At 43.9% G+C, this 24,318-nt stretch overlaps 2 protein-coding genes across 2 annotated transcripts in view; one reads left to right on the forward strand and one right to left on the reverse strand.

Moving 5' to 3' along the window:
• LOC142047750 (Fc receptor-like protein 5) overlaps nt 1-24,318 on the reverse strand; it is a 194,054-nt gene that overhangs the window by 94,501 nt on the left and 75,235 nt on the right. The window lies entirely within an intron of this gene.
• LOC116839021 (olfactory receptor 4D2-like) lies at nt 2,181-3,143 on the forward strand. The gene has a single exon (XM_032804663.2). It carries the CDS (start codon nt 2,181-2,183, stop codon nt 3,141-3,143), a length of 963 nt encoding a protein of 320 aa, XP_032660554.1.

Raw genomic sequence — 24,318 nt, forward strand, 5'->3', positions numbered from 1 at the left:
TCCAACATTTTGGTGCCACTCGTACTCACAAACCCAGCTTGGCTGCTGCCTGGCCCTGTGGGGCACCTGAACTCACTCAGCACCTAGATTTGTGATGTAAAAGTTCCAATGGTATTTAAGTTTCTGCCTCTGTGAATATGTGCTACTGCCTTTCACGAGGCATCCAGACATCTGAGCCCCTTTATGACCCACAAAGAATGGGAAGATAGATGGAGGAATGGCTATTGTCCCACAAGGCCTGGTCCATCAGCTGAGCTCAGAGCTCATCTGCTGGACCAGGGCCCATTCAGAATGAAGCCAGAGGAGGTAGTTGGGAAATGTGCCTGGGGAGCAAGGGTTTGAACAGGGTCTTCCACAGCCCAGGTGATGCCCTAAGCACTGGGCTAAACACTATAAGCTGGAGGATGCTGATGCCGCTTCCTCTGGCATGTCTTGCCAAAAATTGGCATAGACTCCTAGCTACAGGAGAGGGGTCCTGGCTATAGGTCCCTGCAGCCCAATCTCCAAGCTCTGTGAGAAGGGGAGGGTCGAGCACACATCCTTTCCTGTGCCATCTCCCATCACAAAAACAGGCAGGGAGCCCCTCAGCCCACTGGCTTTGGTGAATCCCATTCTTAGGCACCTACCTCTCCCCGTTGGCTAGGGAGCCTGGAACCGAACTCAGGCTCTGTGAATCCCAGTGATTTCGTAGGTGTCTGAAACCTGATGTCCCATCGTGAATCTAGCCCTTAGGTCCTCAGATGGTTAAAAGTGGCTTATATCACATAGCTTAAGGTACAGCCTTGGCTAATCTAATGATTCCCTTTGTGTGTGTCTCTTGGTTGTGCTCCATATAGATTTTTACATGTCTGCTACAGGACGTTGAACTAAGGGGTCTTTTCCTTTATGGAGACCAGCTTTTAGATGATGAGGTCATTCGTTTAATCTCATGGACGTCCCACTAAAATGGCCTCAATTTAAGCTCTCCACAAGCCTAGTGAATCTGAAAGTTACAGTGATGGGCAATGTTTCATCTTCATTGCCTTCATTCAAATAAGTCTGCAAAAATATTGATACGACACTTGACACCATTGTGTCTGAGTTCCTCACAATCCTTCAAGAATTTAACTTCACCACCCTTCTGCAAAGTAGGAAAACTTTGTCTTGTTCGGGCACCAACATCTAATGATGTTCTATGGGAATTGGGCACCTATCTTGCTCTCACTTGAAAATCCCAGACTGAGAGGGTGTTTGGATTTCCCATGATTTTCCAGAAGCTGGGAATGGTTGACAGGGAATGGATCACTTGATGATTACCTGTTCTGTTCATTCCCTCTGGGGTACCCAGGGTACCTGGTGCAGAAGACAGGATACTGCACTAGATGGACCTCTGGTCTGACTCACTATGGCCACTCCTATGTTCTTATGATCACAGAGAATGTTGATGGCAGGACAGAAATGGAACCCATCACTGCACAGTCACTGGCAGTAAATCTTGTCTGATTGTGAAAAGGGAAACGATGGTGTGAGGTTTATTACTTTTTTTCAACTTTTCATAACAAAATGTCAAACAAAATGAATTTTCTTTCTTTAACTTTAAATCAAAATTTTCTTCTGTCAAAATAAATATCACTGTCAAAAAAAGAGGTTCATATGGAATCAAAATATTGGATGGGATAATGGCCTTTGTGATGGAAATTTATGGTTTTCCATGGGAAAAAAATTCAAACTAAAATGAAATGTTTCCTTTTATTTACATTACTTTTTGTGTTGTTTTAGCTATGTTGATCCCAGGATACGAGAGAGGCAAGGTGGGAGAGGTTATATCTTTGATTAGAGCATCTTCTTTGGTGGAAGAGACAAACTCTGTGGAGCTTGAAAACTTGTCTATTTCACCAATAGAGGTTGGTCCAATTGAAGATATTCCATCTCCCACCTTGCCTTTCACATTTCACTTGGATTCCTTTCTTAATCATCATCATACAAGTTGTGAGAGAAAGTTATTTCACTATCTCACACTTAAAAAAATTCACATGCAGAATTTTACAGTGGAAAAAGTTGGATAAAGTAAAGCAGTGAAAGACAAGGAAGAAAGAGATTGAAAATCCAAAATCTGAACATTGCATACTAAAATCTGGCAGATCTGCTGAACCATTGTTATTATTTCTGTTCAATTTCCAGGGTTATTTTGCAGACATGAAATGGATCCGCAGAACCTCACTACCACAGTGACTGAATTTGTTCTCTTGGGCCTCACTCAGAATCATCAGTTGAAATATTTTCTCTTCATATTCTTCCTCATAGTGTACATAGCCACCTGGCTGGGAAACTTCATCATCATCATCACAGTGATCACCGACCACCAACTCCACACCCCCATGTACTTCCTGCTGGCCAACCTAGCTTTCATGGATGTCAGTGAATCATCAGTCAATGCTCCCAACTTGCTGTCCGGTCTCCTCTCCAAGCGTAAAACAATCTCCTTCAATGAGTGCATCCTACAGATGTTCTTCTTACACTTCATTGCTGGTGCTATGGTCTCTTTACTTGTGGTGATGGCTGCCGACAGGTACGTGGCCATCTATAAACCACTGAGATACATTACTATCTTGAACCGGGGTGTGTGCGTTGGGCTGGTAGCACTGTCATGTCTGGGTGGGTTGGCTCACTCTGCTGTTCAGATTGGATTGCTCATCCAGCTACCCTTCTGTGGGCCAAACATTCTGGACAATTTCTACTGTGATGTCCCACAGGTCATCAAACTGGCTTGTGCTGATACCCATGTAGTCGAACTGCAGATGGTCTTCAGTGGTGGAGTGCTCCTCATTGTACAATTAATTTGTCTGCTAATTTCCTACACCATCATCTTAGTCAAGATCAGGACACATGTCACAGAAGGGAAGGGCAAGGCTCTGTCCACCTGTGGAGCCCAGATTATCGTGGTCTGTTTAATATTCATACCCAGCATCTTTATCTATGCTCGGCCCTTCAAGGAGTTCACCGTAGACAAAGTGGCCTCCATCTTTTTCACTGTAATCACCCAGATGCTGAACCCAATTGTCTACACACTGAGAAACACTGAGATGAAAAAAGCCATCAGGAGACTGATGAACAGAATCCTGTTCTCAGGGAGGGAACTAAAGGCATCGTTTGTCTTTGAATGATTGTTTTGTTTAGAAACCAGACCTTAGCACATCAGAGGATAGATGTATTCTCCATGTGAAATGTGTGTCCCATCAAAGAGATCACATACCACATGCACCTGAAAAACTATGTTCAAGAATAAATTAAAGACCGACAGTCACAACCTCCGTTGAAATCTCTGGGGCCAGAGTGTTCAAAGCACCATAGCTCCATGGAGCCAAAGAAGCCCGCTGGTTTAAATCAGTGTAGCTATATTGGAGTCAATGGGTTAGACCCCCAGCAGATGTAAAGCTTCATAAATCCATTGGAGTCAATGTGCCAGGTGCCCGGCTTATGAAAAACAGTTCAACTCACTGAAATGTTTTCCACCTGCTGAAGATTGGGACTGCAGATATTTTGTTTTTCAAACCTATGAATATTTTCAAATACTAAAAACAAAATCCTACATATCAGAGTCTCCTCAGGAGAAGAAACAACTTTCTCAGATATGTTGAAAAAATATGTATCATCAATATTTCTTAATTGGAATGTGGATTTTACTCTAGAATTGTCCCACAGCTGAATATAGTATTCTCATATTGTAGGGCTCAGTCTTTTTGCTCACCCACATTTTCTTGTTGCATTTGTCATATGATTTGTTAGCAATATGAGTTAATTAATTCAACCTTTATGTTTCTGTTCCTAGCATCACAAGTTAAACTTACATTTTTTTTGGTTACTGTGTCTCAGAAACCTAATGCAAAAGTCTAATTTTAGACTGAATTCCTCAACCTATTTTTTTTATGAAAACAAAATTAAGGCATCTTTTTTATTGAAATTTGAATATAAAGTGAAAAATATGATCACACCTTTTCCAGAACTTTGGAGAGAGAAAAATAAAAATTGTAAAATTAAAATAGAATGAAGTTACTCTTTGGGCTTTCCTTTTCTTCCCCGTTTTCTCCTCCTGTCTTTCATTTTTAATTAGAAAAAGGGGTGAAAGTACAACAGGAGAAATATGGGCCAGAAGTAGTTAAAAAAACAACCTGAAGTGCTTTTGAAAGACCATATTTATCTGCCTTGGAGATGGAAACCAGGAGCTAAGCACCGAAACAGAAAAATAGATAGAGAGCCTCGGCGAAAAGCGTAGTTGGTGTGAAGTCCACAAGGTCAAACCATTTAGATTCTGTTGCGAAATACGGTGGGTAATTCTAAAGTGCAAGATGATTTTCTGAAATAGGCCATCCCACAACCTTACAAGTTTGAATTCTATTTTACTCTATACCTATTCGAAGTTTTACATATGGATCTATTTTATTGAATTGTAAATTAGTTGAGGTAGGTGTCAAAGTTAGACTCAGGACTCACAGTTTGTCAGACCACTCTGTTTTATTAGCATAGCGCTCTGCTAATAACACCCAGATAATGTGAGCACCACATAAGACACAAAGTATCTTATTTATACAGATAAAAGGGGAGGAGCACTTAGCAAGATAACAAAGGAAGCAGAATCTGATAAGTTTACCTGGGCTAGGCATGCATATTTTATTTCCTTGCTAACTATTACCGAACTTCTGTTAATGTTTCGCCATTAGCACCCTTGTTTATGCCTAATGTTTCTTTTCCTGGCACCTGTATTTCAACATTTCTTATTTCTGCTTAAAGGTACATACAACATTTCTTTAATCCATTCTTATTTTTACAATATAATTCATTCTACTTTCACATAGGTCTATTCTATTCTATTCGTACAGTTGTGTCTATTCTATTGTATTTCGAACGAGTACAGGATGATCTATTGTAACCTATTCCATTCTATTCTAAACTACTACAGGTGGGTCTATTCTATTCTGTTCAAAGCATGCATAAGGAACTCATCACAACTGATACTGAATACCCAGTGAAATGAAGAAAAAGAATATTCTAACTGAGATATTTAGACCAGGTCCCTCACTGGCACAATAATTTGATCATGTTCCTGTTGAGCTAAAATATTGAAATTTGGAGACATTAATTGAGTCCAAAATGGAATCAAATTTGAAGTTCACTTTTCAGTCAGAGGTCATCAAAGTTCATCAGCATTTTCATATTCCCCTTGTTCCTCTCCACTATACCCAACTCACTTCCTGGACCTGGCATAATCCCAAGAAGCCTTGACTACTTCTCCCCACCTCTAACCCTTTGGTCAGGCTTTTCTCTCAGGCACATGAAGAGGACCCAGGGGATCTGTACGGCTGTCCTGCCGCAGGTCTCCTGTTTAGCCACACCACCCGATTGGCTGCAGATGTCAGCAAGCTGGGTCACTAGATTTCCCATGCTCATGCTCATCACTGGGCCTGTTCCTGTGTTACCTTGTTCCTACAGCCCCTGCCTTGCAACCAGCCTTGCATTTCTCCTGCCCCTGCCTTGAGCCCCTCCTTGCCTGTTACCCTGCTTGCTGCAGTTCCTGCCCTATGGTTTCTACCCTGTCTTTGGTTCTGGACTATAGATACCTGCTCTGACCACTAGGATAGACTGCCCTCATCTATTTCAGCTGTCATGAAGAGACTTGGGATTTCCTTCATTGAGATGCTAGACAAATACCCCTGTCATCTCGTTTCCCAAATATCCTCCTTGTGACAACCCGATAAGTCCTGGAGCACTGGGGAAGTTCTCAAAGACTGGAAGAAAGCTAAGGACGTGCCAATTTTTAAAAAGGGTCATTGGGATGACCTGGGAAATTGTAGTCCTATTAGCCTGCAATCAATGAAGGGGGGGGCAGCTCCCTTTTATGGACACCCAACCAGCCAGTTGCTATAAAATCCCTCTTAGTAGCTGTTTGCTCTACCTGTAAAGGGTTAAAAGTCTCACTGCGATGCATAGGTAAAAGGACGTGAGTGGGCACCCAGCCAAAAGAGCCAATGGGAAGGCTAGAACTTTTTAAAATTGAAACAAAGACTCCCCTTTTGTCTGTCTGTTGTTGTTCTCCGGGGGAGAGGCAGACAGGGCAGAGCTATGTTGTAAGAATCTTGGGCCAGGTATGAAAAAATCATCAGTATAATACCTGGAAACTACTCGTTTGAAAGTAGATCAAGAAATGTCTAGGAAGATGTGATTAGGTTTGTCTATTTTTATTCCTTTATGGCTTGTGTACTCCTCTGTGCTAACCCCCTTTGTTTTGGTTTTGCTTGTAGCCTTTAAGCTGGACCTCAGGAAAGCTATTTTTGATGCTTAATCCTTGTAAAAGCAGCAAAGAGTCCTGTGGCACCTTATTGACCAACAGACGTACTGGAGCATGAGATTTTGTGGGTGAATACCCACTTCATCGGATGCATGTAGTGGAAATTTCCAGAGGCATATATAAATATGCAGGCAAGAATTAGGCTAGAGATAACGAGGTTAGTTCAATCAGGGAGGATGAGGCCCTCTTCTAGCAGCTGAGGTGCGAACACCAAGAACACATAATAGCAGATCTAAAGGTGGTCATCCTTCAGCAAAAAAACTTCAGGACCAGACTTCAAAGAGAAACTGCCGAGCTTCAGTTCATCTGCAAATTTGACACCATCAGCTCAGGATTAAACAAAGACTGTGAATGGCTTGCCAACTACAGAACCAATTTTTCCTTCCTTGGTGTTCACACCTCAACTGGTAGAAGGGGGCTGCATCCTCCCTAATTGAACTAATCTGGTTATCTCCAGCCTGATTCTTGGGTAGACAAATCATGTTTTCAGCAATAAATAAATTGGAAATACTGTTCTTCTGCCAGCCCTGCTCAGTGAACACAGATCTGGGAAAGCGGCTGATGGCTCTTCTTGGCTGGAATAGAGTCAACATAATTGTGAACTAATTTTTCATCAATGATGCCTTTGCAACATGACTGAAAGCAGCAGTAGTGCACAGGGGTCCATGAGGGCAGGGTGTGATAGAGAGGAGGCTGCACGGGAGTCACTTAAAACTTGGTTTTGCCTGTAGAACGTTTGTTGCTGTTGATGGTGACAGAGAAGTTGCGACAGCTTCACGCTCAGGTCACAGGCTGAGCTCACAGAAGATGTAGGTAGGGAATGAAAGTTTGATCTGTAAATTGAGGCACCAATCCAACCCCTTGGATCTTAACACAAGGAGAATTTAACCATCCCCCCCCCCTTTTCCCCTACCAATTCCTGGTGAGTCCAGATCCAGTCCCCTTGGATTTTAACACAAGGAAAAATCAATCAGGTTCTTAAAAATAAGATGTTTTATTAAAGAAAAGAAAGGGAAAAATAAAAAAACCCTCTGTGAGAGATTAGCATACCAGCTACTTCTCACAGACAACAAATTCAAAACACAAAGGATTTTCCCCTGGGCAAACTTAGTACACAAAAAAATTACCAATTTGATTATTCCTCTAATTGCACAAAGTCACAAAAAGAAAATAAACATAAACCTATTTATTCTTTTCTAAAACTTACTACTCCTATAAGAGGCTGGTTCCTTGATCTTTTCCACTCCGGCTGAAACTGAAATGTTTATCTAGAGTAGATTAAAGTTGATGATCAGGTTGAAGCTCTAACTGAGTAAGAAAAGGGTCGAATTTTTGTGAGTGATGGATTGCTGCCTAGTAAAGCTTGGGAAAGTAAGCCTGACCCAGATAAAAGTGATGTGCTTAAAATAGCTTGGTGTAATAAGACACTATTTGTGGAAAACAGAGATTTAGCGAGGGGAAGGCAAAGAAAGTTTAGATGAGCAGAGGCAGCCTTCTCTACTGATGGCTTTGTCTAATCAGCAGTTTGGAAGGGAAGGTTAGGAGAACGTGAGTATCCCTACACCTTACCTGTTACCAATGTGGAGAACTGTGACAGTGAAGGAAATGTTCCTGTGTCTGTTAGGGGTAATGACTTGCCCATGAAGGGAGCTAACCCAATCTCCCAGCCATTGTCTGTGACTAGCCATGTGTGCTGGGACACAGGAAAGGCTATCCCAAGCTGTTTGTCTGGTAAAGGGGAATGTTTCTCCAGCTCTTTCTGGTCTGTAAAGCACACAGAAGAAGCCTGTCAGCCTATGAGGGTTGAAAATGTATCAGTTGAGCAAGAGTTGATTCTGGATACGACTAAAGCCAGGAAGGAAGTGGTCCTAAATATGTGTCTGCTGGGGATGATGACATTGTAATTAGGTTGCATCCAGTTAATGTCATAAATAGGTCCCAGAGACCAAGCTATTCTGGTGTTTCTATTTTGCCTGTTGCTAGTGTGTTACTGGGTAAAGATATGACAACCTCATCTGATCAGGGTGGTATCATACCAAGGAAAGCATGAAGGTGAATTGATTGTTACCCACTAACAGTGTGGAAACTTATAACAGGGAAGAGAATGCTTCTAATCATTTGATTATAAAGTCTAGTAGTTTACCTGAAAGGGGGTTGTGTGAAAATCCTCCTGATGGGTCAGAGGTGATTCTTGATGTATGTGAAACTCAGAAGGAGTTTGGTGATTTTTCTGTTGTGCCAAAATCAGTTCTGGACATAAATAAATCTCCGAAAGAATCTGTTGCAATGCAGAGGAAAAGGAATTTCTTGGTGAGGTCTTGAAAGTCTGTAAGAAGGAATTGTTTCCATTGACTCTTAATGGGCCATTGTTGATAGTAAACAGTCTCTCTTCTGAGAAAAGGTGTTGGTGCCTAATGGGCAAAGTCTTTCAAATGTGTATGAATCTGCTGGCCTTGCTTTAGAACCGGGATCGGCAACCTGTGGCACGTGGCTCACCAGGGTAAGCACCATGCCAGGCTTGGTCAGTTTGTTTACCTGCCATGTTGGCAGTTTAGGCCGATTGTGGCTCCCGCTGGCCGTGATTCGCCGCTCCAGGCCAATGGGGGCTGCAGGAAGTGACATGGGCCGAGAGATGTGCTGGCCGCTGCTTCCCGCCGCCCCCATTGGCCTGGAGCAGAGAAATGCAATGAATTGGATGTTAATATTAATGCGAATGTTAACTGTTGTGACTAATGTGTTGCTAATACCAAGAACTGTAAAAATTTACAATGTGCCTAATCTTTTGAGGAAAACCCTTGAACATGTTAAGAGTGATACATAAGAGCACACTTCATGTTAAAAGATGTCGTGATACTAATAGTTCACAGTTAGTGCCTGTAACTCATCTGGAAATTGTACACAGAAGAAAAGACATTGCAGGTCTAATGTGTGGTATGAGAAGGGAAACTGAGGCACACTACCATATTGGTTTCATGGCTAAATGCCGAGATTCCTACACCATAAAGAACCTTAATATCTACATTGACTAGTTCTTAGCTGGGTTCCAAACATTTGCCTGAGCTCTCTCACCCTTTAACCTAAGGAAGCCAGCAACTTTGGGCCTCTGGGAGAGATTGTGACCAAGGTAAGGGTCAGTCACCATCTTTCTGGAAGACTGTGGGTGAGAGAGATTATCTCAATCAAAGCCTTGAATCAAAACTTTCTAGATTTAGATTTAGACTTTTAGCTCTGTTTTCACTTTTGTTTGCTGGCAAACATTTCTAATTTGGTCTCTCATATTTGAATTCACTAAAAATCTTGTCTTTTTTGTTAATAAATTGGTTTTATTTGAAATCTAAACCAATCCAATCCTGTGTTTCAACTGAACTGTTTGGTAACTAAAGTTTAACTAGCAAACCGTTGAATATTGACTCTGTACAGGAGCAATGAACCTTTAATAGCTGCTGGAAAGTGCAGAACACGGTTTTTTTGGGAAAATTTGGGACTGGTAGTGTGCTGGGGTCAACCTGCAAGTAGCAACCCAGGCTGGTGGAAGCCACAATGTGTCTGGTGCATTACTGACAGGCTGCTGGGGTCAGAGATACAGGGCCAGTGCTGCACCTCTACACAGACACTCAGGGTGCAGCTCGCATGCTGCTAGGCTGGTTGTGAGTGTCCCAGGTCGGGAGCTACCACAGCAAAGCATTGTGAGGCACACAGGGTTATGGATCAGGCTGTGACTCAAACGCTCCCTGGTCTGGATTGCACCCCAGAATGTGACAGACACCCCCTACTCCCGATGAGAAACCTGGACTGTTAGAACCCCTGGACTCCCAGAGAATCCACATTCTTCCCAACCCTGAACCTCTGAGGCACATGAGGAATCTGTGGCTGCGCAAGGTGGGCACCATCAGGGCTTCAGGCTGATAAATGGAGACAGCTGTTAATGGGGGACATTCTGAGAGTGTAGGTTGCTACGGTTCATGCCCAAACACCTGAAACTGGGGATAACCACTGGGGGAGGGCAGGTGTTTTGCTGCAGCAGGACACTCACCACTGGGGTTGAGGACACAGTTTGGAATTTGGTAAACAAAGAAAGTGTCCAAGCACGTGTATCAGTTAGCATAGAGTTAGTACTAAGATTATATCATAACTATTATCATCATGTTTTCCTCTTTTTGGGGCCCCTGGAGCAGGGTCCTTCACTCACTCCGGGGACCCCAGAAAACTCTCGTGGGGCCAAGGCCCCCAGAGCTTCTTCCGCTCCTGGTCTTTGGCGGCAATTCAGTGGTGGGGGGTCCGTCTGCTCCAGGACCCGCTGCCGAAGTGCCCTGAACACTAGCAGTGGGGGGTTCTTCTGCCCTGGGATCCGCCGCCAAAGTGCCAGGTCTTCGGCGGTAATTTGGCATCAGGAAGACACAGTTCTTTAAGCATATTTCAAAATACAAATATATTTTTGTAAATTTTCAAAAAAAAATTGCGATTCCTGGTTTTCTTTCTCATCAGTTTCTATGTCTTCAAAGGTTAATTACCAAAGAGGTGGTTCTGCACTGAAAAATATTTAGGTAAAAATGGGCCTTTCTTCCTGAACAGAGCTACAGTAAACGTGTATCAGACTTGGATTTTCTGGTCCCAAAAATGAGTTAAAACAGACTGAACTCCCGTAAGACCTTCTGACCAACACTGCACTGAGAGAACAGCTCCATGCTATTTCTGGTAGTAATACTTTGAAAAGCACTGGTATTCAGCTGAGGTGCCTAGGGGCAGAGAGAAAAGGGGTCGGGGATGCAGAGGCATTACTGAGGACAGGGCTTAAGAGGATGGGATGATCAGGAGTTACTGAGGTCAGGGTGTGAAAGGAAGGAGAATGGGCAGGGCTCACTGAGTTTTCTACACGTAACCAATCTGAGGACTCTGCCCAGCAGGCCAGCTACAGTCCAGAGCAGCTTGCAGCACCTTTGCAGGGAATTGCTAAGGGCAAGGATTGAAGAGCCAGCTGTCATCTTGCCATGAGTTCCAGCACTCCGTTTGTGGGGGAGCTTGTGACTGAAGTTACATTAACTAAAGGGTGAATTCACAGCTGTCATTCTCAGCGATCTCTGTGATTCCACCACTCATCAGGACCTCTCTGTTTCATGGCACAAGGCAGCAAAAGGGAAATGGGGTAGACAGCTACAACTCAGGAATCCCGTGGTGCAATGACCCCAGATTTGGATCACTAATGTTGCCCTATCCCACGAAGAGACACCAAATTTGAAAACAATCCGAGTGATCGTTTGGATATTAGAGCACTTACAAGAGTTAAGTTTTAAAGCACGTAGCATGGCTGGAATGGAAAGCCAGGGCCCTTCCTCTGTGCTGGTGCATACGGACTGTTCACACGGTACCTTTCCTTAAAACCAGTGAGGGACCTGAAGCTTGAGGGAATAAACTGGGCAGATTGACCCGTATCACAGTAATGGTCTGAGCTCCTGCACTGTGCACAAAAACAGCCCTAGAAACTTTTGATCTCTGCAACCCCCTTAGCTTAAATAATTTTTTTAAAAAGTGCTTTTTTCCCCAGGACTTTTATCTGTGCGACTCCTAGTCAAATGACCCTAAATCTGGGTCACTAACCCTACCTAGAACCCAACTAAAGACCACCAAATGTCAAAGCATGAAGTGAAAAGAAAGCATGTAAATGGTAGTGTTCTTAGAATGGTCCAATCTTAACCTGTAGGCATGAGACAACTGTGACTACACTGGAGCTGCTACGCCACCATATTAAGCAGTTTATTTCCCAGCCGGGTACACATCTCGCAGATTTCTGCCTATTAACTATCAACTCGGAATATAAAACAGGACTTGAGTGTTAAACAATGAGAACTCGGATGGAGGAATAAACATCAAACGAGGTTTCGCAGTTCTGATGTTCAGCTCATGTAAACAGGCCTGGCTTCACAGCAGTTTGCCAATTGACACCATCTGGGGATCTGGGCGTTTATGTTTGTTAAGCCTCTCTGCCAGTTCTGCAACCGGTATGAATGAAACATTTCAAAATGTCATGCAGCATTGCACCTGCAGCCTAAAGCGTCTTCAGGGTTGGCTGAGGTAAGAAAATAATGCAATTGCTCAGAAAGAAAACAAGAAAGAAAAGTTGGATCATTCATCTCAATACAAACTGAAGGTCAGATAGAGAAAATCTTAACAACACTGAATTAATTCCTCCCAAGCTCTGCCCTGGTGGGAATGACTCACGGCATAACCTTTAAAAGTTACATTCTTGTAATTAATCCCATGGGAAAAAGAACTAAAAATGCACAAACAGGGTCGGTACTTGTGACTCATCTTTGGTTTAAACTCACAGGCAAAGAATATGGATTTAAAACTGTGTAATGGGCCAGTTTCCCAGTTGGAGTAAATCAGCCATTGCTCCATCAGAATCAAAGGGCCAGATCCTCAACTGGTGAAAATCACTGTAGGTACAAAGAAGATTGTGGAACTTTGTCAATACACACCAGCTGAGGATTTGGTCCTTAGTTGTTGATATGTGCTTACGGGTTCCTCCTAAAACCCTAATTCAGCCAGCCAGGGCAGGCTGAGCTGTGGGTTCCTCTGCTGGCTGCATCCCAAGAGCTGTTGATGCAATGCAAGGGAACAACATCTCTGCTCCGGCAGTGGTAAGGATGTGGTGTTAATGAAGGAACAGGCTATTCCAGGATAGCTGTGTTTCTGGTGCCACTGGGCTCTGAGCTATTCCAGGTCACATGATGCTACAGTAAATATATTTTATGTCAACCCCTCAGAACACCCTTTGCGCCTCAGTCCTGCCTTGTTTTTCACTAATGGTCTTTCCAGGGACGCTACCACTGTGTGAGATCCAGGGCAGGTGCTGTTCCCCTCTTGGGGATTGGGCTCAGCTAGGGCAGGTTGTCAGGGTGGTTTGCTCCAGAGGTGAGAGCAGAGCTGGGTTCACAGCCCTGGAGACCATATTCACATATTTAGTCCCACAGGAGGGACATCCAGTGCTGTGACCATCTCTGGATCCTGCACAAGCTCCAATCAGCTCTAGAGATAGGAGGGGCTTTCAGTCCCTCATCCTATTTAGTCCATCACCTCTCAGCCAGAAGGGCAGCAGGCAGCATCCATCTGTGGAGTGGATCCTTGTCTGCTGGGAACTGCAGAGAGACCCACAACTCCGGTGGAAGAACATAGAAAAGGCTGTGGGCTAATATAGTGATGGGGGCATGAGAGACAGACAGCTCAATAATGACAAACTAATCAGAACCCTGGAGGATCAAATGCTTCGCTAGCTGTGAGAAATTCCACACAAATCTGCATTGTAAGTTTGCTTTCTCAACTGAATATGTTGGTGTGTTAATATACAGGGCAGATTTAAGAACATAAATACGCATGACAGTCGGAACTCTTGAAGATTTTTACTGTCAATTTAATCTGGCACCAGACAGATTTATTTATTTGCCCATTTTGCAGCAGCAAAAATAGACTTTTCATCGAAATTGGGAAAACCCAAACATTTTTTGTCATTCTGGGAAGTGAGAACAAACAATTTTAGGTAAGAGCTGTTGAAAATTGAAGAGTTTTAGCTTCTGATATCCTTGAAAAACAAAATACCTATGGAGGATAGCAGAGATTTTCTGTGAAGATGTGTTCAATTGAAAACCCAATTTTCCTTTGAGATAATTAAAGCGGAAAAAGTCTGATTGCACTTAAATGGAAACTTAGATTTGTGCAAGGAAGCGGAAAAATAATATTTTCAATTCATATTAAAATTTCACCCCCAAGTCCTTCTGCCCCATCCCCTATTATTTCTGTTACAAAGGGCTAGTTGCAGGTTGGTTAATCTGAGTGAGGAGCGAAGCTGACAGCCAGAATATGTTTTGAACATACTAACGCCTTGAATCGAAAACACAGAGTCAAAGCTCCCAGCCAAAACCTGTCCATCTTGGCTATGCCCTAGGACATACCCACTGTATTCTCTGTCCCACACTGCAGCCAGCTGAGCGGCAATGCTGCCAAGCCGTGCTCAGAACATACACACAGTACGATACTGGCCATCCACCCCACAGCTCCCACTCCGAGAAGACAAGCCAGAGAAAGGGGTGTGGGGAATCAGTGGTACAGGGAGGGGAAGTGACTTGCCCAAGGTCACACAGCAGGTCAGTGGCAGAAACCAGAAGAGAACCCAAGTCTCCTGCCTGTACAGACATAACGTCGCAGAGGGAAAGGATACAACACAGTAGTAATGGAGGGCTGCTACTAGTCCGTCATCACCCAGAGATGGAAATGCAGTGGGATTTGGTGCCTTGAATAATAAGAACATAAGAACAGCGGCACCGGCTCAGACCAATGGTCCATCCAGCCCAGTATCCTGTCCGTGACAGTGCCTGGTGCCTGAAGCTTCAGAGGGAATGAAGAGAACAGGGCAATTATCAAATGGTCCATTCCCTGTCACCCCTTCCAAGCTTCCGGCAAACAGAGGTTTAGGGACACCCAAAGCACGGGGTTGCACCCTGATCATCTTGGCTATTAGCTATTGATTGACCTGTCCTTCATGGACTTGTCTAGTTCCTTTTCTAACCCAGTTATATTTTCAGCCCTCACAAAATCCCCTGGCAACGAGTTCAACAAGTTGATTGTGTGGTATGTGAAGAAATTCTTCCTTTTGTTTGTTTTAAACCTACTGCCTAGTTATTTCATTGGGCAATGCCTGGTCCTTCTGTTCTGTGAAGGGGTGAATACCACTTTCCTATTCACACTTTCCAGAACATGCATGATTTTATAGACATTTATCATATTCCCCCTTAGTCAGCTCTTTTCTAAGCTAAACAATACCAGTCTCTTCATATCTCCTCGTATGGAAGCTGTTCCATGCCCCTAATCCTTTTTGTTGCTTTTCTCTACATCTTTTCGAATTTGAATGTATCTTTTTTTTTTAGATGAGGCAACCGCAACTACACACAGTATTCAAGGTCTGGATGTACCATGGATTTATCTGCTGGCGTTATATTTTCAGCTTTATTATCTATCCCTTTCCTAATGTTCTTAACATCTTGTTTGCTTTTTGCACTGCTACTGAACATGGAGCTGATGTTTTCTGACAACGAACCACAACGACTCCAACATCTTTCTTGAGTAGTAATGGCTAAGTTAGACCCCATCATTTTGTATGGAAAGTTAGGATTATGTTTTCCAATGTACATTACTATGTGTTTATCAGTACTGAATTCCGTCTGCCACTGGATTGCCCAGTCACCCAGTTTTGTGAGATTCCTTTGTAGCTTTTCATAGTGTGCTTTGGAAGTAACAATCCTGAGTAATTTTGTATTGTCTGCAAATTTTGCCAGCTCACTGTTCTCTCCATTTATGAATACGTTGAACAGCACAGGTCTCAGGCAAGATGCTTGGGGATCCCAAGTATTTACCTCTCTCCATTGTGAAAACTGAATATTTATTCCTCCCTTTGTTCCCGATCTTTTAGCAAGTTACTAATTCATGAGAGGACCTTTCCTCTTATCCCATGACTGCTAACTTTGTTGAAGAGCTGTTAGTGAGGGACTTTGTCGAAAGCTTTCTGGAAGTCCAAGTGCCCTACATCACCTGGATCATGTTACAGTAGCTACCCTGCAGTCATCTGGTCCAGAGGCTGATTTAAGTGTTGGTTTATTTACCACATTTAGTAGTTTTTGCGATTTCATATTTCAGTTCCTTCAGAACTCTTGGGTGACTACAATCTGTACCCGGAGACTTATTACTGTTTAATTTATCAGTTTGTTGCCAAACCTCCACTACTGACACCTCAATCTGGGACAGTTGCTCAGAATCGTCACCTAAAAAGAATGGCTTGTGTGTGCGAATCTCCCTCACATCCTCTGCAGCGAAGACTGTTGTGAAGAATTCAATTAGCTTCTCTGCAATGGCCTTGTCTTCCCTGATTGCTCCTGTTGCACCTTGACCATCCAGTGACTGCACTCATTGTTTGGCAAAGCCTGCTGTCGAAATACTTAAGCAAAATTGCTTAGCTCTTCTGTCTTTTGTTGGTTGCTTTTCGTGTTCTTTTCTGGCCTGCCTAATTACACTTTTACACTTCTCTTGCCACAAATCAATGTGTAAATCGGTAGTTGGCTATTTACATAGTCTTGGGGTGGAATCATTACAGACAAGCTGCCACATAGGAGGCTGGGTGAGTCAATGTTGAACTGTGCTGGAAAGTAGGAATCACTATTTCAGAAATGCTATGAGTATTAGCCATGTTAGTATTTACATTTCATGCCCAAATTTTGAGTCTTCTGTTTCTCACAATTGGGTACCATATTGGCTAGAAATGTTGGATTTAATTGTACTTTGTCCCAGTCTTAATACTTCATTGGCCAGATCCTCAGATGGTGTAAACTGACCCACTGCCCTTAGCTTTAAAGGCGATAATCCAGTATTCACCGATGTGATAATGCATCTCACTAGTGCTCTGGCTCTCAGGGTGTCATAGCTTCCTACTCAGATTTGAACCTTAGCGTTCATAACCTGAGAAGCTAACATGAACCCTTTAAGCTTAATTACCAGCTTAGATCTGATACGCTGCCACCAACCAGGAATCAGTGCCTGGTGCACGTGGGTCCCCCAAAACTTCCCTGTGGGACTCCAAGACTCAGATGCCCTGAGTCTCCTAACAAAGGGAAATAAACCGTTCCCCCCACCTCTCTCCCACCCAGAATTTCCTCTCTGGGCTAACCTGAGAGTTACTGATGCAACCTCTTTACATCACAATACCAAGAAGCATGTCTCCTCTCTTCCACAAAGAGGCACCCAAAGACAGGAAACAGAAAGTTTCTCTCTCTCTTCCCTTAACTTCTTCCTGCCTGGGACACTAGGAGAGTTAACACAGAGTAGTAGTTCTTCGCTCCCCGTGCTTTCCTTTCTGCCACACATTTCCTGGTGGACAACTAGAAAAAAAAAATTAAAGGCTTAAAAAGCAAAACTTTTTATAATAAAAAAGCAAGAAGCATAGAATAACAGTTCTCTGTAATAGATGGTAGCTAAGGGTTTTTCACTTAAGAAATGAATAAACAATAGAAAGGGTAAACGCCTTATTCAAAACAATACAATTTAAAGTACTTATAGCCAATCACATAAAGATGCCAGGCACATACAGCTGCAAATACAGCAAACAATACAAGCCAATAACTTTTGCTACCCTTGTAGTTACAATGGGAACGAGATAGAAGGACTGGAAATTAGATCCTTCTATAGCTGAGAGAGCACGAACAGACAAGACCCAAGACCAAGAAAACCCCACAAATTCCTCCCTAGCTTTGAAAATCCGGTTTTCTGATTGGGTCCTCTTGTCAGGTGTTTGGTTCCTTGTGAACCTTAAGGTAAGAACAATAACCCTTAGCTATCTGTTTATGACAAGGGGTAAGGAGCACTGTCAACTTCTAGATCAGGAAGACATACAACTGTCACCCTGACAATTCCATCCATGAGATATATGGAGGAAGATAGATTCATTCTTCTGTCACTTGATCTTGCACAATTGCCTTGTCCTTCCACTCACAGGCAGGACACAGTTTGGAGAGGAAAATGTCACCAACACATGACGAGTTCCTTCTTCCTGGTTCTCTGACGTTCGGGAGCTGCAGATTTTGCACTTTGTGGTGTTTCTGGTAGTTATCCTGGCAGCCTCTGATGGGAATCTTCTTCATCATTATTGTTGCCTTTGACCACCACCTTCACACCCATGACTTCTTCTGATGAATTTGTCCATCTAGACATCGGCTCCATTTCTGTCCGTCCCCAATATGGCCAATCTCCTCATGAACACCAGGTCAATTTCTCTATTCTGGATGTGTCGCACAAGTCTTTTCTTTATGTTCTTGTACTGTAACGAGTTTCCTTACTCACCATCATGGCATATGACCGATATATCGCCATCTGCCACCATTGCACTATGAGAAGTGATGAACAGAGAGCTGTGCTCCAAAGGCAGCCATGCTTGGATGAGATATTTTTGTCTTACACTGCACTGCACACGGGAACCTATTGCATATCCTTCTGTGGAGGCAACAGTGGATCAATTTTTCTGCGAATCCCCACAGCTCCTCAAGCTCGCCTGCTCTGACTCATACTCCGTGAACTGGGTTATTGCCTTTAGTAATGCTTAGCCTTCAATCTTTGTTTTTTAATAGTTGTGTTCATAATGTTCAGAATTCTATCACACAGTCTGTCTGAACTCCCCTCTGAGCAGGGCCGGCATAAAGCTCTATCCACCTGCTTCCCTCACCTCGCTGTGGTCTCCTTGTTCTTTTTCACTGTAGCCTTTGCCTACCTGAAGCCCTCCTCCAGTTCAACATCAGGTCTGGATCTCATGGTGGCTGTTCTCTATTCTGTGGTGCCTCCAGTGATGAATCCGATCATCTACAGCATGAGGAACAAGGAGATCAAAGCTGCCCTGAGGAAACTGATGGCAGGGAGGTTATTCACCAAAAATGGACTGTCCATCTTTCATCTTTGATTGGGATATCTTCCTGTGTTTCTTTTTAAATATAATCAAATGAAGGCATTATTGTCTCCTTGAAAACATGTTTTGAAATCTGCTTATGCAGAAAGGGGCATTTACACTGGTTAAAAATGCAGAGTCATCTCAATGGACTTTTATATATTTACAACTCTCTATATATAAGACCAGAATCTATCTATCTATCTATCTATCTATCTATCTATCTATCTATCTATCCTGTACTGCCACCCACCATCACACTATCTCAGCACCTTCCACCTAAAATGAATAGCCATGATCAAGTTTCTAATGAACTTGATGAGCTCTCTGACCCTTTTTCCTTTTGTGGGTATTTATGCTGCATTGGATACCATGACTTTGGTGAATTGTTTGCTTGTGTGACAGAGTGTGGTATGATGGTGTCATGTTGTGAACTTTGTTGTATATGTGGAAGTATTGTCAGGGTGACAGGACAAGTCTGACCTGGCTAAATGGCAGCCTATCATGCTGTATTCCAGTCAGATGCCCTGCCTGGGAGAGGTCTTTGACACTTCACTGAAGGACCATCATTGAGAGCCTATCAAGACTAGAGTCTGCGGCCATAGATCTTTTTTGTGTCTCTGCTACTTGCCAGCCCCAAGAGAATATGATTTTTCTATACAGGGGGTCCACACTCATGGAAGTTGGAGATGGAACTTCACAGTTTGAACCCATGGCCAAGAGACTGGGGCCCACTTAACAGTGCGATGCCCCTGTTGGGGTCACATCGGGCCATCCGTGGCCACGTGTAGTAAAGACTTTCAGGAACAAGATGACAGAAGAGACTCTGCCCAGCTTGAAACATGGGTGTACCCTGAACTCACAGATCAGGCTGGGGAAGGTGGTGTCCCAGAACTGTCTTGTTTTACAGATCTGTGTTTGTCGAGGGCTTACGGCATAAAGTTTCCCTTTGATACCCCCGTGTTCCTTGCCTTCCTGCCATGTTCTTCTTAAAGAGATTCAGCTAGAAGCCAAAAGGGACCACAGGCTAGATGAAGCTCTAGTGGAGTGTGTGAGTGACTAAGGGCTTGGGAGAACTCAGACACTGGTTTTGAGCTCTAAGGAAGCTGGACAATGGCCTCTCACAGCCAATGGAAGGGGATCAGAGTGTTCCCTAGATCCCCAGAGTGAGAAACACTGATGAGATTCTACCCAGATGCATTTGCCTTGGAAGGACGTGGCTCCCACTGACTGGGCCCTCTTGCAAGAGACAGGTGGCTGGACAGCTCGATAAAGGGCCACGTTCCAACACCTCGCTTAGCTGCCTTTTGGTTTATTTTATTGATCAGTTGCTCAATTTTGTTTAGTTCTTTTATTTTTTTAGGGGGGAGGGGAGTAAAATTATTGTTACATAGGGGTGTCATGTGTGGTCTTGTCTTTGGGAAGCCAATGTGTGAACTTTGCTGTTTGTTCTTTCTCCGAACGAGATGAAGGTTTGCTTTCCACGGTGACCAACGGTCAGAAAGGAGCCTCTGCAGCTTTCTGGATGGCCGAGTTTCCTCTGAAAGGATTATTTGGACGGTGCTGGGATTGCATGGAATTAGTAATGACGTGTTGGGGACCTCAAGCCTTTGATTATTTTAAACCTAAAATAAAACTCCAGCCACACTCTAATTTGTTCCTTTAGACGGAATAAATGGGCTGAAGGTGATAATATAACCCAGTCACCATCCAACACTTAAACTGTGTTAAGTTCTGGAGCTTAGTGTCCAGAGATCCCAGCCTGCTTAGCACCATGGCAAACACACGTTTAAAAATCCAGTTAACCTTTTATTAACTAAACAGACAGGAAAGGAAACCACTCAGAGTATTTGAAATGTAAAGTGTTAAGTCAGGCTTTCATTTTAGGGACACCCCTTGTTCCCTTTCACATTAGCTGGAGGCAGTTTTTAGAAGGAACCCCCCCAGCTGTCTGGCAGTCTCTTAGAGGTATCAGAGATAGTAATAACCCTCCTCTTGGGGAGAGGAGAAGAAGTTAATTGAGTTGGGCTGGAGCTGTCATTGTTGCTGTTATTTTTACTGTCCAGTCTTAGAAGCAAAATCCACCTTGTTTGTCCGTCGCTTCAATGGTATCAAAGATGCAAATATCTGTGATCCCAGGTGGTAGTTGGGATTCAGCTGGGGCCAGTAGGGGTGAGGATGTCATCTGAGCCCTTCTCCGTTGCCCAAGCGAAGGATGACGTAGATCTGGGGTCCCAGGAGACGGTAGGAGTGGCAGACAGGATGGTGAAGCTCAGTCCGGAAGCCTCCGTCTGTTCTTCTTTTTGTTCTTTCTGTACTTTTCTCACAACATTTCTTTCAGGACCCAGAAAGGGAGTGATGGGTGGAATAGTGTGACGTAGTGGGGATTTTCCCTTGTTATGTTGTATGTGAGTCTTACCGTTTTGCATGAATGCTGTGTGTGCCTCAGTTTCCCTGTGTATTGCACCAATGTCTAGGTGAAGGGAAAAGGGTGTGTGGCTTTTGTGGGGGCTGCTCCAGCTGCCTGCATGGATGCTATGGCTGCCCCTTTCTAACCTGAGACCCAGGAGGGAGATGTGACCAGGTTACTGCTCAGGAAGCGAGAAAAAGCCTGGAGGAGAGCAATGGGCAAGGCAGGTGCCAGACTGCTCGAAGTGAGTCAATGTCAGTGGCTTGGGGTGCAGGGGGGAGGGCCAGAGCCCTGGCTCTGGGCTCCCCCCTGCACACCAAGATGAACTTGGCTGAAAGTCACTGATTTCTGTGGTAAGAAGTTTTGTCCTATGCTGTGTCCCTGTTGACTGATAAATCTTCTGTTTTACCAGCAGGCTCAGAATCACGTCTGACTGTGGAGTTGGGATGTAGGGCCCTTTGGCTTCCCCAGGACCCTGCCCGGGAAGACTCACTGTGGGAAGTGCATGGTGTGGAAGGGGATGCTGAATGCTTCAAGGTCAGACCCAGGAAGTTCAAAGATGTGGAAGCTTATTCCCCCGGAACCAGGCTGCTCAGGGAGAGGAGACTCCCCCAGAGTCCTGACTGGCTGCATAGGGAGTAGTTTCAGATCATCACCCTGCTGACTCTGTGACAAACTGTCCATCTCCTCATTATTTTCTCCTCCAGTTAGGCTTAATATCTAACACACCAATTTTGGCTCATTAGGGTTTCTTTTCAAAGAGAACTGGAGTTCGTTCTTCTATACAATCAGCAGAGAATCCTGTGGCATCTTATAGACTAACAGACGTTTTGGAGCGTGAGCTTTCGTGGGTGAATACCCACTTCGTCAGACGCAGGTAGTGGAAATTTCCAGGGGCAGCTATATATATGCTAGCAAGCAAGCTAGAGATAACGAGGTTAGTTCATCGCCGAGTGTCTGATCTCTGCACCCTAAAGCTTTCCCTCCGACCCCCATCCCAGGAAATAAATTCCTCTCACACCAACACCCTGGCACCTAAATCCCTCCTAAGTCCCCACCCCACCCCGGAGCACCCTCGTGTGCACCCTACCCTAATCCCAGCCTTCGAAATTGCTATTGATCACAAGTGTTAACCATTTTCAGAAATAATGAAGCGAATTTCATACATTGCTCCTCACTAAACATAATTATTTATTATATTTCTTTTGTGAGAGCAAACATGGTTTTTTGTATGTTATAAACAAATACGATAAAAAATATTTAAAAAATTTCTTTTTTCATATTATCTTCTTATCCTGTTTATTGCTATTTTGTATGTTTATATACGTCCATAATTATATAGTATAGATAGGACATGCGCATATAAGATTATAATAACAATATACATATCCTTGGGGTGCGTGTTCAAAAAATTGTTACTGGAGGGAGGGCGCGATCAAAGAGTTTGGAGACCACTGGATAGAATAAAATAAGAAAATAGACGCCCTGTTACTAATGGCAATAGATAGACATAGAATAGATTAAGCTGAACTAGTGGAAGAAAAAGCGAGATGAGATCACACATGTTACTAGTGAATAGAATAGACCCACCTAATCTAAGGTTCTAAAGCACTAAAACTTTTAGGAGCATACGTCCTTTTATAAAAGCAACAAGAATCTGTGGCACCTTATAGCTAACAGACGTTTTGGGCATGAGCTTTGGGGTGCGATACCCATGTCGTCAGAGCAGGTACTGGAATTTCAGGGAGGCGGATATATTGCCTGCAAGCAAGCTAGAGATACGAGGTTTAGTTCCAGTCAGGGAGGGTGAGCCCGGTCTCTAGCAGTAGAGGTGTTTGAAACCAAAGGAGGAGAACTGTTCTGTTAATTGGCAGCCATTACAGTCTTTGTTCTAGTCCAGCAATGCTGATGGTGTCAAATTTGCAGATGAACTGAAGCTCCAGTTCTCTTTGAAGATGGTCTGAAGTTTTTTCTGCGCAGGATGGCCACCTTAGGTCTGCTATACTTGCCAGGAGGTTTTGAAGGGCTCTCCTACAGGTTTTTTGTATATTGCCATGTCCAGATAGTCTGATTTGTGTCCATTTATCCTTTTTCCGTGTGACTGTCCAGTTTGCCGCATGTAATAGGCAGAGGGGCTTGCTGGCTTAGGATGGCGTATAGTACATTGGTGGACGTGCAGAGGTGAATGAACCAGTGATGGTCTTGGCTGATCTGGTTCAGGTACCTGGTGATGTGTCGTCTGCGTGTAGATATGTGGGCAGATGTTGCATCGAGGTTTGTTGCACTGGATTGGTTCCTGACGCTAGAGTTACTATGGTACCGGTGTTGCAGTTGCTGGTGAGAATACGTTTTCAGGTTGGCAGATCTGTCTCGTAGGGCAAGGTTTGGCCTGCACCCAAGCACTGTGAAACTGTGGTCATTGTCCAGGATGGATGTAGATCCCGGAATGATGCGTTGGAGGGTTTAGCTGAGACGTATGTGATGGCTCAGTGGGTCTCAACCCTCCTGGACAATGTCACAGTTTCACAGGTCTTGGTGCAGGCCATGCCTTGCTCACGACACCTGCCAAACCACAAAAGTATTCTCACCAGTAATCTGTCACCGTACCATAGTAACTCTAGCTCAGGAACAAATCCTGCAACAACCTCGATGCAATCTCTTGCCACATATCTCTACACCGCGACACCATAAGGACCTAACCAGATCAGCCAACAATCACTGGTTCATTACTGCACGTCACCAATGTAATATACGCGTCCTATGCCAGCAATGGCCCTTGCTTGTACCATCGGCCAAAACTGGACAGTCCTCACGAAGGGATTAAATGGACCAAATCAGATATTAGGAATGCAATATACAAAGACCTGTACGGAGCACTTCACCTCCCTGGCCACACTATAGCAGACCTTAAGGTGCTATCCTTGCAGCAAAACACTTCAGGGACTCAGACTTCAAAGAGAAACTTTCTGAGCTTCAGTCATCTGGCAAATTTGACCATCAGCTCTGCGACCAAACAAAGTGTGTGATGTCTGGCCAGGGATACAAGCGCAGTATTCTCTCCCTTGGTTTCACCACCTCTACCGCTTAGAACAAGGGCCTCATCGCTCCACTGAT

This window comes from Chelonoidis abingdonii, chromosome 14 (genome assembly GCF_003597395.2).
Source record: "Chelonoidis abingdonii isolate Lonesome George chromosome 14, CheloAbing_2.0, whole genome shotgun sequence".
NCBI lineage: Eukaryota > Metazoa > Chordata > Testudines > Testudinidae > Chelonoidis > Chelonoidis abingdonii.

Excerpts from the sequence above, each read along its gene's own strand:
- LOC116839021 (XM_032804663.2), top strand. The coding sequence starts at position 2,181 with ATGGATCCGCAGAACCTCACTACCACAGTGACTGAATTTGTTCTCTTG.